This window comes from Diadema antillarum, unplaced genomic scaffold (genome assembly GCF_040938485.1).
Source record: "Diadema antillarum isolate AM-2024a unplaced genomic scaffold, OU_Dant_1.0 seq00000474_RagTag, whole genome shotgun sequence".
NCBI lineage: Eukaryota > Metazoa > Echinodermata > Echinoidea > Diadematoida > Diadematidae > Diadema > Diadema antillarum.
This window is the reverse complement of record NW_027271441.1, coordinates 167,852-184,809: the sequence shown is the minus strand read 5'-3', so window position 1 is coordinate 184,809 and position 16,958 is coordinate 167,852. Positions and strand designations below refer to the sequence as shown.

General features: G+C 39.0%; 1 protein-coding gene across 1 annotated transcript in view; it reads left to right on the top strand.

Annotated features, from left to right (window-relative positions):
* The window catches only part of LOC139733385 (uncharacterized), a 72,005-nt gene that overhangs the window by 25,048 nt on the left and 29,999 nt on the right, over positions 1–16,958 (top strand). Inside the window, exons 2-3 of the mRNA XM_071644215.1 lie at positions 13,096–13,456; positions 15,275–15,460. Coding sequence (XP_071500316.1) covers positions 13,273–13,456; positions 15,275–15,460 — 370 coding nt within the window. The 5' untranslated portion in view covers positions 13,096–13,272. The remainder of the gene's footprint in view (positions 1–13,095; positions 13,457–15,274; positions 15,461–16,958) is intronic.

Genomic DNA, 16,958 nt, shown 5'->3' with positions numbered 1-16,958 from the left:
GCCATGTAATAGTGTATACTGATAGTGCATCAAAGACTGTTAGCTATAAAAATCAGAAAGGGGAGATACAGGGAAAGTGGAATTAGTCTTTCTTGAAACTGAAAGTTGTTTAGCAATTTCCTCTTCTTTTTTATGTTGTTGTCATAATATCTTTTAAGTATGGTACTAGTGGGAATATTCAACTTTAGAAACTTCAACTTCACATGTATATATGCTGCCGTGTAGAGAGTAAGCACCAGTGTAGTGCCCTGGACATGAGTGCCTGGCCTATGGCGATTCTTTTCAATCTGGTCTGCAGATTTTTTATTTGCCAAATGGGAAACCACCAAGCAACCCATCCTCCATCTTTGCCCTCTTACTGTAAAAGAAAAGAGAGAGATTTTCGTGGCATGAAATTTTCGCGAATTGGAGCTGCGGCCCTGTTGTATAACCTATTCATGCACTCCCAAATGTATGTATTTCCATTTTGTTTTAAATCAATTTGTGCAACATGATGCAAAAACAATTAATTCTTACACCAAGTAGAAAAAAGAAGGGAGTTTCTCATCCTGGTTTGGGGGGAAAAGTAAAGAAGGAGGCCCTTACTAGACTTGTTGTATGTGATGTCTTATGACTGTTTTTGTGATCTGTGATATATCATTCCAGCTGTAATAGGCTGATGTTAATATCAGTGTACAGGAACATTTCGGGGGATTTCAGTGTTCCTGGGGGATGTGCACCTGTTTGACACTGCTGCTGTCTTTCAAATCAAGAAATCTTGGGGTCAGAGGTCATCTGAAACCAGATGAAATGTTGTGTTATTGTGCACTTACCTCTGTCCAGATATGTAAAGCAGTCTTGTCTCCTGGGTAGGACATACATATAATTTTTTAAGATGATGGTCCTATTTGTGTGAGAAAGTCGAGATTCATAAGTGATCCACTTCACTGCTTACCGAAGGCAGGGTACAAACCAGATGCTGGGCTGTCTCATGCATCTATTGAAATAACCATAGATTTGAATGAAATGAATATTGACCTATTGTGGTTCGTCTTGTGCCGCTAGCAATTGTCAGCAAAGAGTATGAACCATGCCGTTCCATGACATTTGCTCCTGCGACAATTGCTCCAATGAAATATATGCATGCTAAGCCAAATATGAATTGTACCCACAAACATAACCATAACCGTAACCCTAATCCTAATCCTAATCCTCAGATCAAACTAAACCTACAACCCTATCACAACCCAAACCCTATGTCCCTGGAGAAAATACGACTGGAGCAATTGTCGCAGTCCTGAGCAAATGTGTCAGCGAACTAGGCGTATCATGCCGGATGATGAGAGAGGTGCAGCCTCAAAATGCATTGGGGGTATTACCCCTCCCCCAGTCCCTGGGGGTCCTTGGTGTCTCCACACCACCCTGTTCATGTGCACCATCTCTCTTCCAAAGGGAGCAGTCCTTTGCTGGCTGCTCCTTCAACTGGTGTCCAAACAAAATTGCTTCCCGAATACTTGCAGGGAAAAATGTTGGAGAGGTATTGCCATGGTGAACAAGGCTTGAACTTGGAGCCTTTTCTTCTCCTCCACACTCTACCCAATTGTCCACAGAAGCATAGACCCCATTCGTTTAGTTTATAGGTACGATTGATTTCAGCTGGAATGATTGATTTTGACAATCCCTTTCGTGCTGCAGGGAAGGCTCGATATGCCTGGGGATTGATTAGGGAAGCATGCCGTATGTTCCAAAGTCCTGTGTATCTGAAGATTACTCTGAGAGTATTGGTGGAGGATATGAGCATGTTACTCTCAGATTGAGTGCCATACTCGGTGTTAGTCCCAATGTCTATGTGTCTGCAACCATCCTTACCTCTGTTGCTATGGCAACAGAAACTGTCCAGGACCGCATCTTGCTCTGTGCGTGAACAACAATGGATTGGATAGGGGAAGTCCATTTGCATGGCAGTTTTCTTGTAAGGTAATAGCTTGCCCCATAATCAGTCTAGTATGAATAGTGTAGGTTAATTATTCTTTAATCATATCAGTGTGAATGGGGTCTGTTTCACACATATTGCAGAGTATACTGATAGTGACCATCATTGCAGCATACTGTGCAGTGTATGTCTGCTGCAAAGATAGAAATTTCATTGAACTGATGGAACTGAAAGTTGATGGAGACGGGGATGTCTGACCTTAGGAACAAAAAGAAAGCAAAACTTGTCACTGTATACTCCACTGTAATCTGACTCGATTCTCCTCGATCGCAACTATGGAAAGTGAATACAACACAAAACAAAACCAGCTCACCCGCAAAGACATGCATACAGTTTGGTCTGTAGGGGGGCATGCAATGTTACATATGTATGGCATGAGTAGTGAGGAAAGTAAAAGAGCGACAACTTGTAGAGGAACTACTACTGCACTCTGTACATGTACAGTATGTGCTGTACATTATGTACTTATATTCCTGACACATTGGTAGCATAGTTACAGCATATGACAACATAATGGGGCCAGCTAAGATTTGTAATGAGAACTTATTTTGAAGTGCCACCATTGTTAAAAAAAAAAGCACCCAGTGACGACGAACAAATGCACAAAAGATTAAGAAGAATCTCCTTGTAGATATCAGCTCCTTCTTTCACACCGAGCCAAAGAAGGAAGTGTATAATGTACATACGATATGTAAGTAGTTTGGAGAATGACCCAATATTTTTACACAGAAGTACAGGGTACCTGACATCAAACAAGTCCCATGTGCTTAAGTCCATGTTTGCACTCTTTTCATACAAAGTTCTTTGTTCTTTGCAGCTGTGAACTTGCACAATTTGAAGGTCTTTACAGGGGAGTGATGTGTAATCAGGAATTTCAAACAAGGATATGTACAAGTTACAGGTTGTATTATCTATTTTAGCCCTCTTGTTTGTGGCTGATGATAACCATATTTATAGTTTCTATCAAATCATGCATAGGTTGTAAATGAAGGCAAGTACAATCAGATTGCAGTTACATTTAATCATCTTTCGTATTTGAGCTACACATATACTTTTGCACATAAAGTATTGTAGCTGTTCAAGATGCATGGAGAGTCCAACATATGATCACTGTACATGTATTTGCAATGATTTATACTGTGTAAACAGTCAACATCCAGTATTCATTACAAATCATTGCAATCTACATTATCATGAAGTATGTTTTATGTGTTTGTGTGTATATACAGGCATGTGTGTAATGCCAAGACAGATAACAAAGAACTTTATAGCACTATGTTATTCAATAAAGTTGAGACAAGGAACAAAAAAGCTACTGAACTCCAACCTAACAAATCTTTACCTTCAGAATGGTCTGTGGATACATTGTGCTTTGACAATTTAGCAGCAAGTGATCAAGTGGTTTGCCTTGACTGGGTATTAAACATTATTTTACTGCCCATAGCTTTGTATGCGCTTCATAGAGAACCTATTCCATCTTATAGTAATTGTAAATTCATAATCCCGCAGATAATACAACATGGTATAGCATCTTCTGTGGTCTACACACATCCAGGTTAATAAATGTACTTCAAGCACTTTATGTGTACACCGTATTGAAAGTGAGTCTAATTTTGTGCAAAACATGATTTCCCGACAATTTTATGAGTGGTTAAATTTGCAATTGTGGAGTGCAATTTACAGACAACTGTACAGGATAAGAGTTAATATTTTTGCATGTTAATGTGCAAAAAGTAAACACAAGCCTCACAAAATACATGGTCTATAGATACAATATTTGATTCTGGAATTTTCAGTAGTAAGATAAATCATTTTACACTGTTGGGTAGTCAGGGCGTAATGAAACTCCTGATTTCAACAATGTATATAGTATACACATTGATAGTAATCAATGAATGGTAGAAGAAAAAATCTTCATTTGTGGTATATTTCATTGCAGGTTTTATGATTTGAATGATACCTGTGATGTTAACAACTCAGGAAAGATATTGCCTCCTACTTAAACACAAAACTATACATTGTATACAAATTTCATAATCCAAGATTGGAACTAATCATCCCTTCTCCTATGGAAGGATAATACTTTGATATTTTCATTCCATCGCTTTCGACTCTCAATCATGAGTTCAGTCTTTCTTATTCTTGAACAAGTCCCAATTTGTGAAATACGTGCAATTGGCATACACAGCAAATTTCATTTTGGATGTCTCGAAAGAGACTACAGGTTGTATGATGCATATGAATAATAACAGCTAATGTTACTCATACATGTATGTATCATAGTCTCTCCCTTCGCCTTCCTCATAAGATACAATATAAATTTCAAACAGGTACATGTAATTTCTCATTAATGATAAACTTAACAATTCTCCCCCCCCCCCAAAAAAAAAAATGCCTCTTGTAAGACAAATAGTATACACTGTACAACTGTACATGTATTGTAGTCTTTAAAGACGTAAAATAACCAACCTTTGTCCTGATAAAGGATAATACCGATTGCACATTCCATCTTTTTGCTTCTCAAACATGTGTTCTGTCATTCCTGACATTGTCTTGCAAGTCCCATTTCACAAAATAAATGACATATATATGCAGTAAATTATCTTTTCAAGTTGACTTTACAGTGAAGGACATAGAACTTGTATGATTGAACCTTTGTACTCGACACACTGGTCAACCTTGAGCTCAGTCGCAAAATATGTTTACGGAAGTTTGTATGAAACCTAAACCTAAACAAAACATTCGGAATGAGTTGCAGTACATGAATGTCTGTTTTCATGGTGCGAGGAAGACTTAAAGATTATTCTTTGAGGTCAACTTCATGAAGTGCCTGTAAGATGCAATTTAATTGCTCCAAACGACTTCTTTGAAGTTTAGCTCTCCAGTTGGGATTTTCCATGTTTTGTTTATCGTAGCATAATTATTCGATCTTTGTTATTCCTAGTCTCACATGTCACATATGATGTATGAGATTGTGGAATAAAGGGATGATTATGATATGATAGAATTCCTAAAGTTTGCTTTTTGTATTGTCACATACAACACAATATGAGAAGCAGTGCTTGAATTTTATTTTGCCCATTTTGCACCTTGTACATGATACCCAAATTCAAAGTATGCCAAAAATAATCTTATTTGACTGACTGACCAACCAGGAAGTTATTGGATGAAACATGTGTTATATCTTCACTTTTGGCAAGAAGCATGGCTAGCTAGTAAGGGGTTGGTTTAATGAAAATGAATGTGTTCAATTCTTGGAAAGAGATTAAAATAAAGATAATAATGGTAGCAATATTAATGATGATATTTTTGGGAATACATGAATGATATTTATCAATTCAGTGAAAACTATGCAGCAAAAATTAAAGTAATGGTCATCATTATTATCATCATTGTGAGAATAATACACTTTTGTTGTTGTTGTTGTTGCTGCTGTTCTTTACGTGATAGCTTCCCTTTTGCAGTCTAATGGAAAAGCTTGCATGGTATTTCCTGAACCTTTTCTGTGTGCAGACCAAATGCCACCAATGTGATACCGCTGCTTGATATCCGAGGGTTGGAGAATTGTAGTTATATGGTTGGAGTTATAGGTTTGTTCTGGGTCTGCTATCGGACAGGGCCAAACTTATCGGCTAGTTAGTCATGGGACTGAGCAAACAAATGACACCCATTCGCATTCCGCAGGTGTGTGGCAGAACCCAGTACAGCGGAATGACTGTAGTGTAGTGTGCTATGTATAATGCCAGGATAACTTGCACAGCAACTGATTATTATCTCTCAGCATTTCTGCCCTGTGGTATGGTATGCCAAAATAAAGTACATTTCCTTTGCACCACCTATATTTTTTGTTTTTTGTTTTGTTTTCAAACAAGTTACAGTTCTGTATGTATGTAGCAGCAACAGGATGTCTGTGCTTACAATGTTAATTTTTTTTTTTTTGTTATCGACGAATATTATTACTGTCTTCCTTGCACCACTGTAATGCACTTAAGACAGAGACTGAATGCCATACAATACCTGACATGATGTAACAATATTTCTGCCTTGTATCAATGAGGCCATTGCAAACTAACATGAAATCAAGTTTAATTTTGAAGGGTATGACTTCACATAGCTGTACATGTTTATGTTATCTTTGTGGATAGGTGTTTTTATTAGTCGATGAGAAGACAAACAAAAATGTGTCATGCATTATTAGTAGTAGAGTGGAATGGGCAGTTGTAAAAGAAAAATCTGTTGGCAGTTACTGGTACCTTATTGGTTGTAATGCATGCTTCTTCTGCTTTATAAAACACTTAGTAAAGTGTGAAATATACACTAACTACCTAAACGCAATGATGCATAACAATCCAGGGTATTATGTCACTTGTAGTGAAACCTATTAAACACACACAACAAAGCTAACTTCATAGGGTCTATACGTACATTCATTTTGCATGCCCTCCCCCAATTTCCTTGTAAGTCATAAAACACAGCAAGTTGCAATCATTAATGTACTTCCAAAAGCCCATGAATACTGTATATAGCAACCCAGTTGAGTGAAAATTTACACGCATGGACATACATGTACTCATCCTATCAATATTATACTTGCTCAACAGGTAAAATTCTTACCCCCCCCCCCCCCCAAAAAAAAAAAGAAGAAGTTTAAAACACATCCTGCCAGCAAATGAAACAGGCACCATTGCAAATACCATTGAATTCTCTTTTGATGTTGTTGTCATGAAATTGATTTGTTTTGTAAACGTCTGAATTGAAATATAGCCTCTTCCGTGACTGTGGTATTACACGCAAATAGTTCATATCCCTGTATTAGTGATAGTGCAAAGCTCATGGAATGTGTATTCTTAACACATATGACAGAGCACAATGATGGAGTGATTTGTGGTTGGGATATTAATCAGAGGCTGCTTTTAGCTGTGGTTCTGGTTGGATCGATAAAAAAGGGGATCGTGATAGCTGATTACATAGCATTCTTGCCACTGTAATTACGTGGGGGGGCTGTCACTGCGGGTCCTGGTGGTTGGACCAGGAATGACGGAAATGACCGATGGAGCTAGTTCCTCTAGTTCCTTCCTCTGAGTTGGTGCTACCGGGACTCAACGCACACATCCCTATTGTCCTCTGCGTATGCTCCAATACTCAGTACGGCTGCATCTATAGACAAATGCCATTCCCTCCCTGCTACTACAGCAGTTGACCCAGTCTTGTATACTTCCTTTTTGCCGAAGTCAGTGTGGTTATACCCGCCTCCGATTGCATCTGCCGCAAAAAGCTGGAAGACTGCCCGCCGAACCTTGGAACCTCCGGCTGGATATTTTTTGGCCCAGGGCAGATGCGTGATGCGTAGGAGAGCTGGCGATGAAACGAGAAGTCCTCATCACGCTGGTTTCGCGTCATTAAAGTGCCTCGGCCGTGTGTACATAGCTCTTTGAGGAGTATGCACAGTGGAAAGTATGTGAAGGGGGACAATTTCTGTAGTTTTGATTCTCTCGTGCCAACATTTGATCACCTATTACAGGTGTAAATCATACCAGGATTTCCAAGGTAGGAAAAGTCCAGACGAGATGTCTCGGAGGATGAGAAAGGATGCGTAGAGATTGTTGCAGTGTGGTACATTGTAGTTTCAGTAACTTAAGTGTGTGTGATACTTATAGATGTTGACCATCCCAGTATTAGTTGAAAGACGATAGGAACTTATAATCATTTGTCTTGCGAAGAAAAAATTGGAGGTGAGGTGTATGACGTTTCACTCGCTACTGCTGAGCTTCGTCAAGTACACGTCGTGTGTATGTGATTTTTTATGCCTCCGCCAACGAAGTGGCCAGAGGCATTATGTTTTCGGGTCTTCCGTCCGTCCGGCCGTACGTCCGTCCCGTTTTGTTTTTGTGGATATCTCAAGAACTGTGAGGTGGTTTTGCATCAAACTTGTTATGAGGGTATATCCTGGGGGGATGATACTTTGTTTGGATTTTAGGGTCACGGGGTCAAAGGTCAAAGGTCACAGGTTATTTTGTGAAAAAAAGGTTGAAATATCATGTTTTTCTCCATATCTCGCAAATGGTTCAAGGTATCTTCATGGAACTTAGTATATATGCATGTACCGATGGGCAGTGATTATCTAGGGAAGTTGGGGGTCATGGGTCAAAGGTCAGGGGGTCAAAGGTCAAGGTCAACTCCTCAAAATATCCCTACTTTCCTTATATTTATGCAATGCCTGAAGGATTTTTTTTTCTTGATGTATGCATGTATAACCCAATATATATTCTGTGAGAAGTTTCTTGCCCAAAGGTCAAAAGGTCAAAGGTCAAGTGAAAGTGCTAAATTGCACTTCTTCCTCCATATCTCAAAAGTAACTCAAGGTATTATCATGAAACTTACATATTTATGCATGTTCTACCTAACAGTGATTCTCTTTGGAACTGTGAGGTCAAAGGTCAAAGGCCAGGTTTAGATAATACTATTTTACCATTTGATACTGAAATTATACTTTTTCTCAATACCTTGAAAATTACTCAATGCATAAACTTATAAAAGGGTCAAAAGTCAAGTAAAAATCATCAGTTCCCCCAAATACCTGCACTCTGACGTTTTAATCATTCATCCAATTGAACCTAGTTCTAGGAAAGTGAACATTCAGCACATTTGTGGCAAACCTGTCATTTTAATATTTTGCCAATTGTGTGAAACTGTCATCACACATTGTCAAGACATTGTACTATAGACCTATTAGGAGAACCATGCATTATGGCGGAAGCATACACCAGTTGCCGTAGCGACATTTCTAGTTTTTAATATATGTGACCGTGCACCTCAAAACGAACATAAACTCGCACACACTGATTTTGCGTGAGGTCTGAAAATAAGTGAAATGGGTCAACCTAACTTAACTTGACTTTTTCATATTTTCTGAAAGAGTGGGTCTTCTCTTACATTATGCTAAAATTTGGTGTCATAAAACATTCAGGAAAGTGTGTTTTTTTAGCAGTTTATCTCGAACATTTTTGGTAGAATAGTGTGATTAGGTGTGTCTTTAGAATCCCTTTTTCATTTCTGAAAAACCTTGTCCACACTCTTCACTTTCAACTCTAATAACTTTTGAAAGGATAGTGCTACTGCTTTGAAAGTTGGCATTAATTATGGACAGAATGTGTTAATGAGGCATGCTTAATTTCAGTTTAATCTGATAATCCCTGAATTTTCTGAAAGAGTGGGTCTTCTCTTACATTATGCTAAAATTTGGTGTCATAAAACGTTCAGGAAAGTGTGTTTTTTTAGCAGTTTATCTCGAACATTTTTGGTAGAATAGTGTGATTAGGTGTGTCTTTAGAATCCCTTTTTCATTTCTGAAAAACCTTGTCCACACTCTTCACTTTCAACTCTAATAACTTTTGAAAGGATAGTGCTACTGCTTTGAAAGTTGGCATTAATTATGGACAGAATGTGTTAATGAGGCATGCTTAATTTCAGTTTAATCTGATAATCCCTTCATTGTTGTTACTCTGGTGGTTTACTTCCTGTTTTTTGTCCCATTCATCGCACAGCCAGCAGGGTTTGGTAAAGATTAAGCGCTTGAATAGACACTGTACTTCAGAGCCTCTTTTCTCAGTTCACACTTTTCCTGATTTTGTGCTCTCTTTCCAATAATTAGATAGGTTAGGAGAGTCCATTTGATTTGAGTTATACATCATTTTAAAGCTTAAAGTCTGTTCTTTCAGAATATGGTCTTAACTAAAAATTCATGTCTGGCGACTTTTTGTTTGTTTTGAGGTGCAGGGTCACATATAATAGTGCAAGGGGGTGGGGGGCTGGGGAGACATACACGATGTACATCAATCTATGGAATTCCAGTTTAGGAGCTGCTGTGGCCCAGTGGATGAGTCCACATACTGCCAGTCATGAGGACACTGGTTCAAGTCCCCTGGCAGTGCCAGTTGTGCCCCTCAGCTTGTGACCTTATGCTTGTTTCCCAGTCCTTCTGAGGGGATGTAGAGCCATCACTCTTGTGGTTGCTTACTGACAAATGTACAGTTTGTATCTAGTCATTTATTTCTGCCTTATCAGTATACTAGTAAGCCTTGTGAAGCAAATCATTTCTAACTTAAAGGGATGGTACATGTACAGTATTGGTGGAGATGAGAATTGGGCTTTTAACTTTTTGCGAGATACCAAGAAAACACTTGTGATAAAGTACAGAGCATACCATTTTAAGAGGAATTCAAAGTTTATTTGATGAAAATCGGGTTTAGAATAACTGAACATCGAAAAATAAAGTAAAACAAAGCGATTGTAATCAAGTGTGGGTCCCACACTTTATTAGAATTGCTCTTTTTTGTATATCTCAGCCATTTCAAAACCAATTTTCATCAAATAAACATTGAATTCCTCCTAGAATTACATGCTCTTTCATATTTCATAAGAGGTTTCTCATTATCTCACCAAAAAAATGTTAGAAACCTGAAATTAGGTCTCAACCAAAACTATACGATCCCTTTAACTCAGGTCTTTACATACGAGTAGATATCAAACCATTGAAGTTATCCCCAGAAGCTGATATGCATCCTGAAGCTGATATGATCCATCCTGTGTATATTAGAGTGCCTGTAAGCTCTTAACCCTTTCTGCAACAGGAGCTTTGGAAAGTGTGTATAACACTATGGGGTTTTCTGTGCCAATGAGCACTCAAAGCACAGAGAGGCTTTAACCCATTGAAGACGGCTAATTTTGCTACAATACGCATTTCCCATAGACGCTTGCCCGAGTATGCTCGGGATTTGTCCTCAACGGGTTGATAATGATACAGTAGAACTGCCAGTGATGAGAAGACCTTTCTTTGCAGTATTCAAAGCAAGAAAATGAACCATGACCTTTTGTCACTGTGGAAGTCTTACTTTATGTGTTAACCTATTATTCCCCCAGCAGTGGAGACTATATTTGCTAAGACAATTTATGTGTGCAATGGAAAACATAAGGTTACTTGTCATTACAACTTGTAGATATACTCTTTGTGATTGGGATCTGTTTGTTTTATGGGTTGATCTTCGCTCCAATGCTGTTTCAGGCGCACAGTATGATAATCTGAATTTGGCAGTTTGCTCGCATAATTATGTTATCTCATTGTATTTCTTGGAATACTAGAAGGAATTGCAAGTGCACATTTGAAATGATTATGAACAGATAACAATGGATTATGCATTGTACATTTGTTTGTATTCATATTTTACAGGGATATGCACTTTGCATGTTGATGTGCGGTTGATATCCTGTTTCTCATTCATACATTGTTTCTTTGTCGCCTGGTATACACATCACAAACTATGTCAGATTTATCATCGTGCATGTTGTGGGTGGGCCAAGATATTCGTGAATGTCAATTTATAACCATTGAAAGTGTATAGTGGCAGCTATGCAATAGCGTATTTGCCACATACTAGATAGCACAAGCAATACAGCTAGGGGTTCTTGAGTGGACATCGTACTAGATTGAAATACTGCAATCATAAAGTAAAGATGGCATCAAAGTGGCAGTACAGTGCTCCAAAGCCTCAGGGATATAACATGCATCATCACAAAGCCATACGACTGGGCACCAGTGACTGCGATACGCCACTTCCTGGTTTTGTTGGGTCATTGGTTGTTGTTTTTGTTTGTTTTCAGCAGCTAGCCAGTGCAGCTGGCATGTGCATCGCTGAGTTTCCTTCTTCAGAGCACAGATGATGAACTTTACATTGCAATAGTACAGAGAAAGGTTTATAGTGCAGCTCATGATATACAACAAACTCAAGTCATCTCAAACTGACAGTAGTTAACTCATAGGCTTGTAATGCCACTTCTCTTGTCTTACAACTGTCTGTAAAGTTCTGAAGTGGAGAGAGAAAGTCATATTTGGGTTCTTTAGATCTGTCTTCATCAGACTGAAGTTTCAAAATAGCACGCTATTTGTGGTTTAATAGGAAATTTAACCCAATGTCAAATTAACCCGCTATTTGTGCAATGAAGAGGCAAATAGTGCGCTGTGTTGTTGGAGAAAATTTTCCCCCCAATCTTTTTCTAGTTTGTGAAATAGCAAGCTCATTTGTGAATTTAGCACACTATTTCCGTTGGGTATCCACCAGCCCGAAATGTTCTTGATCCCATCGTGTGAACCGCACACCTGGGCCCACACCCAGAACTCCACGTAGAGTTCTGTGGCTGAGCGAGCCGCGTAATGATGCAAAGTGCGCATGCATCAAATTTGGGCCGATTTCTCAAGCGGACTGTTTTTGAGTTGATGAAGACACGCATTCGTAATATTGGGCTTTTTTCCTGAATAGCAAAATAGCCGGCTAGTTAAAACTTTGAGTCTGATGAACACATGTCTACTGTCTAACACGCATTTTACAACACTGTCTTGATTTCTCACCATCTGTGAGCTGTTTTATAATCTATAATCCCCCCACATTAACTCTCAGGCCATTTCTAGTATACATGTATGCTGTAGCTACACTGAAAAAAACAAAAAAACAACAACATTATTTAGCATGTTGTTGTCTGTGTTCTGTTTTGTGTTCTTCAAAAAAACAAAAACAAATTAGACCTTATGTGTAGACTGATAATCTGAATCCATCTTGGCCCAATTGGCTTTTGTTTCAGTTGTTCATTTTCTATTTGTTTGAATCTTTGTTTTACAACTGTAGGTTTAACAACATTCTGTAAGGTATCAGTGCTATTAAAGCACCTGCACTCTTGTTTAGTGCTCAATTGAATAGGGGTCATTTTCCTTTTCATTATCAGAATCGTTTCATGTGATATTAGTGAATCTTTCAAGCACAGTATTTCTGTGACTCATTCTAGATGTGCCATGCAGATCTGCAAGACAGCAGTCATATGGCATTGATTCCAAGGACTTTGTGAGAGTACTTGTAGTTAATCATCCTTGCTTCAAATTCATGTTTGTTTTGTGTATCTAATAGTATAAATACCACTCAGTAGGAATAATTGACTTCAATGCCACTGAGTAACACCACAGGAAAGTTGGTGTGATAGGAGTGTATCATTAGCATCTGCGTTGCCATGGCGTCGGCAACTTGTGGCTCTCAATCCTCCATTAAACTGTCACACGTGTGTTTTCTTCCTGTATGCAGATAATTCGTCCTTGATGCTGAGTGGAGTCTCGTCTCAGTTTGAAGGAAGCCGCCTGCAGGAGAACGAGAGAGACGAGAGGGACGGAGATTGAAAGACGACGACGGAACCTGGAGAAAGCAGAAGAGAGCGCGAGCGAGTGAGAGAGGAACTGATCAGCCGGTCAACGTCCTCCCACGATGCCCCCACCACCCCCACCCCCACCGGGGCCGCCTCCCCCGCCCACACTGAGCCAGGCCAACACCACCCCACCCAAGCTCTCCAAGAGTGAGCAGAAGGGCAGGGGGGCATTGCTGGGTGACATCCACAAGGGCATGAAGCTGAAGAAGACTGTCACAAATGACCGCAGTACTCCACAATTGGGTAAACATGATGTAGCCCACCTGTAGAACATGTCCATAGTTTGCAAGCATTCAGGGGTAGTGGCAACATCGGTCACATACAGAGTAATGAGATAATGATCTTCTTTTTATATGATGATAATAGTTGATATTTTTAGAGCACCTTTTCCACTGGATACAAAGTGCTATGAGATGTCATCCCTGGTCGCCATAGGAGATAGATATACAGTCAAACCTGCCTTAGCGGCCACCTCTCTATAGCGGCCACCTGTCTATAGCGGCCACTGAAAAATCCCCCCGAGAGAAAAGCCATGTTAAAGACCCTGTGTATAGCGGCCACCTGTCTAACGCGGCCAGCGGCCACAAATTTTGTTTCCCGCGATAGATTTTAACCTGTCTATAGCGGCCAAAAACCCGATGGAGCCGTAGCCGAGCTGATAATTCAGGGTGTTTTTCTGCTTTTTATTCGTGCCAGTCATTTCTGGGCAACATTCAGTGATCGCCACCGTTGCATTCACCACTTATTCAGTCACAATAATGCACTAATTCATGACTGTGCACATGCTACATCTAGTGTACTGTGCAACAATTTCATAAACACCGGCATTGTTCTATGAATGATACACACGTGTGCATACGTACACACATAAATGTACATGTACACGTATATATAACAACGATGATACATGTACATGTAGGCTATGCACACAAAGTTGGATTACCTGTCTATAGCGGCCACCTGTCTATAACGGCCACTTTTTCCGTATCCCTTGGGTGGCCGCTATAGACAGGTTTGACTGTATATACAAATTACCAGGCAGTGACAGTACAAGTCCAGTGCATATATAGGGATATCAAAATAAGTAGGTCTTCAAATTTTGTTTAAGGTGATCCAGTGTTGGTGATAATTTCATAAGAGGAGGGAGGTTATTCCACAGCCTGGGAGCAGTAGAGGAGAGAGGAGAAGTTTGTTGGTGCGTGGTTGAGTGAAGGTAACTGATGATGAAAGATGAGTGCGCCTAGAGTGAGAGTGTCGTACCAGACAATCCCCAACGTACTCTAGAGCTCTATTGTTGACTACTTTGTAGACCAGTACGAGAAGCTTGAAAGATATTCTTTCCTTGACTGGCAGCCAGTGGAGTTGACGTATGAGAGGAGTGGCATGAGAATGTGAAGTCCCCTCCTAAAATGAGTAGTGCCCTCATGAAAATGAAACGAGACATGACATTTTACATGTACAAGGAAAGAAAAATTTTGATGAAACTGTTGATTCTTGAGGCACCTGTAATTACTTTGCTCAGCTGCTTTATTAAAACATGTTTTCATTCATTTGCTTGATGCTGAGTTCTATGTGCAAATGTCATTTGAGGTTTTATACAATAGGTTATGAGCATGGGTAACTTTGACATTTCCGATTTGATTTCTTCGTGAATGCTCTCTTTTCTGGCTTCTAGTTCTGTCATACTCAGTAGTATACACATGGAACCAAGTTTTATGCTGTTACTGATTAAGTTGAAAACTCTTGGACTTCACTTTACTATGAAATACAGTAATTACTTTTTACTTTGCACTCAACATTTCATACCAACTTCTGTCAAACGGTGTATCTAATACAAAACAAGCAAACATCAAACAACGTGTCGGTCACATTGAATGTTTGGAATACATGAAAGGACCATATTTCTTTTCGAACAGGGAAAATATGACATTGACTTCTAGATACAGCAAAAGATATGACAATATGTTACTGGTTGATGTTGCTCTGATCATGTGAAATCAACTGAATTTCTGTGAAGATTCCTTCATTTCTTGCTTCCTTACTGTTGATTCTTTGCTCTAGGTCCATCAAAGCCTAGTGGAGGAGGAGGAGGAGGAGGAGGAGGACGAGGGGGAGGAGGAGGAGGTGGAGGAGGAGGAGGAGGGGGAGGAGGAGGATTTGGCGGAGGAGGCGGAGGAGGATTGGGAGGCCTTTTTGCAGGTGGGATGCCCAAACTAAAGTCAACTGGAATGAGGCCAGGAAGTGGAGGTGAGTATTTGTAAAGTACTTCCCAAGCAAAACTGATTCAGGTATGTTTGTAAAGTGTTCTGAGTAATAGTAGTAGCAGTAGTAGTATTAGGTGGTAGTAATAGTAGTAGCAGTAGTAGTAGTAGGTGGTAGTAATAGTAGGTATTCAGTAGTAGTAGTTAATCAGTAGTAGTAGTAGTAGTAGTAGTAGTAGTAGTAGTAGTAGTAGTAGTAGTAGTAGTAGTAGTAGTAGTAGTAGTAGTAGTAGTACTGTAAAGTAGTAGTAGTTGTAGTAGTAGAAGTAGTACTGTACAGTAGTAGTATTTAGTAGAAGTAGTAGTAGTAGTAGTAATGATAATGATAATAAAAATAGTAGTAGTTTTAATTTTTTTTTCAAAAGTAGCATTTCTGCATGTTCAATTTCCATAGTTTATTTTGGTTGGCATGGAATTTCCAATTTTGATGAGTTACAGCATGTAGAAACAAGGGTACAAGGTACTTTATTGTCTTAAAAATGAATACAGAAATTCGCCTAGGCACTGAATGATGTTCGATTTGACGCCCATATGTCATTTGAAAGCTGACATCTCCTGTATTTTTTGGTTGGGGGAAAAGAAGAAACCTTGTCACCTGAGTCTTGGAAGATTTTGTGAGGCACGGTCACATAAGGCTCATAAAGATGGAGTGATATGATCCATTGCATATATTGAGAGTGCAATAAATATAGAAATGTATACTTTCTGTAGTCATCATCCCTATAACGTGAGTGAATGAAACAGCTGTTAGAAGTTATGTATGAGGGGAATACTGCAGACCAATGTCAAAGAGAGAAACATGTTTCAGTTGCATGGCCCAGGTTTCTGAAATTATAAATCATTGTGGCTAATATTTGGCCTGCACTTCCTGATCCAAGCAAGCATTGCGCTTCTTTTTTTTTTTTTGTCTTTTTTTTTTTTGTTTAACACAGAGACGAAGAGAAGTTTAATGAGAAAGAACCTTTCTGCAGTGTTTCTATCAGTTTTCTTTCAAATCCAGAGTTGTTTACATTGTCAGTCCAGAGAGTACAAATGTTAGGGATAGGTGTGGCAAGGGTGTCTAGTGTAGTTTGAAGAAGAATTTAGCTCAAATGGGTTGATTTTTTTTTCTCTATTTTTATATATAATAGTGAAAAAAGAAGTACTAGAATGATGACAATTTTAGACGGATGAAAGATTCGTCTTGTTTGATTATTAAGTTTGTCATCACGTATACTCTTATGGACATCACAAAAAGTTGTTCATTTGCTTTTAACATAAAATAACATTTGTTGGGTCAGGTTGTTTTTTTTTCACATTTGGTAGTATTTTTAAAAAAAATATTGATGACTCTTTTATAGCTATGAGAGTTATGCTCTTTTCTTCTTCTTTTTTTGCAACTGATTGACAAATTGCCCTTCATCGACATAAAATTATTCAGTGTCAAAGTAGTAGCCGTGATAAAAAACCATGGGCATACATACCTGGGTTGGATGTGCCCATGA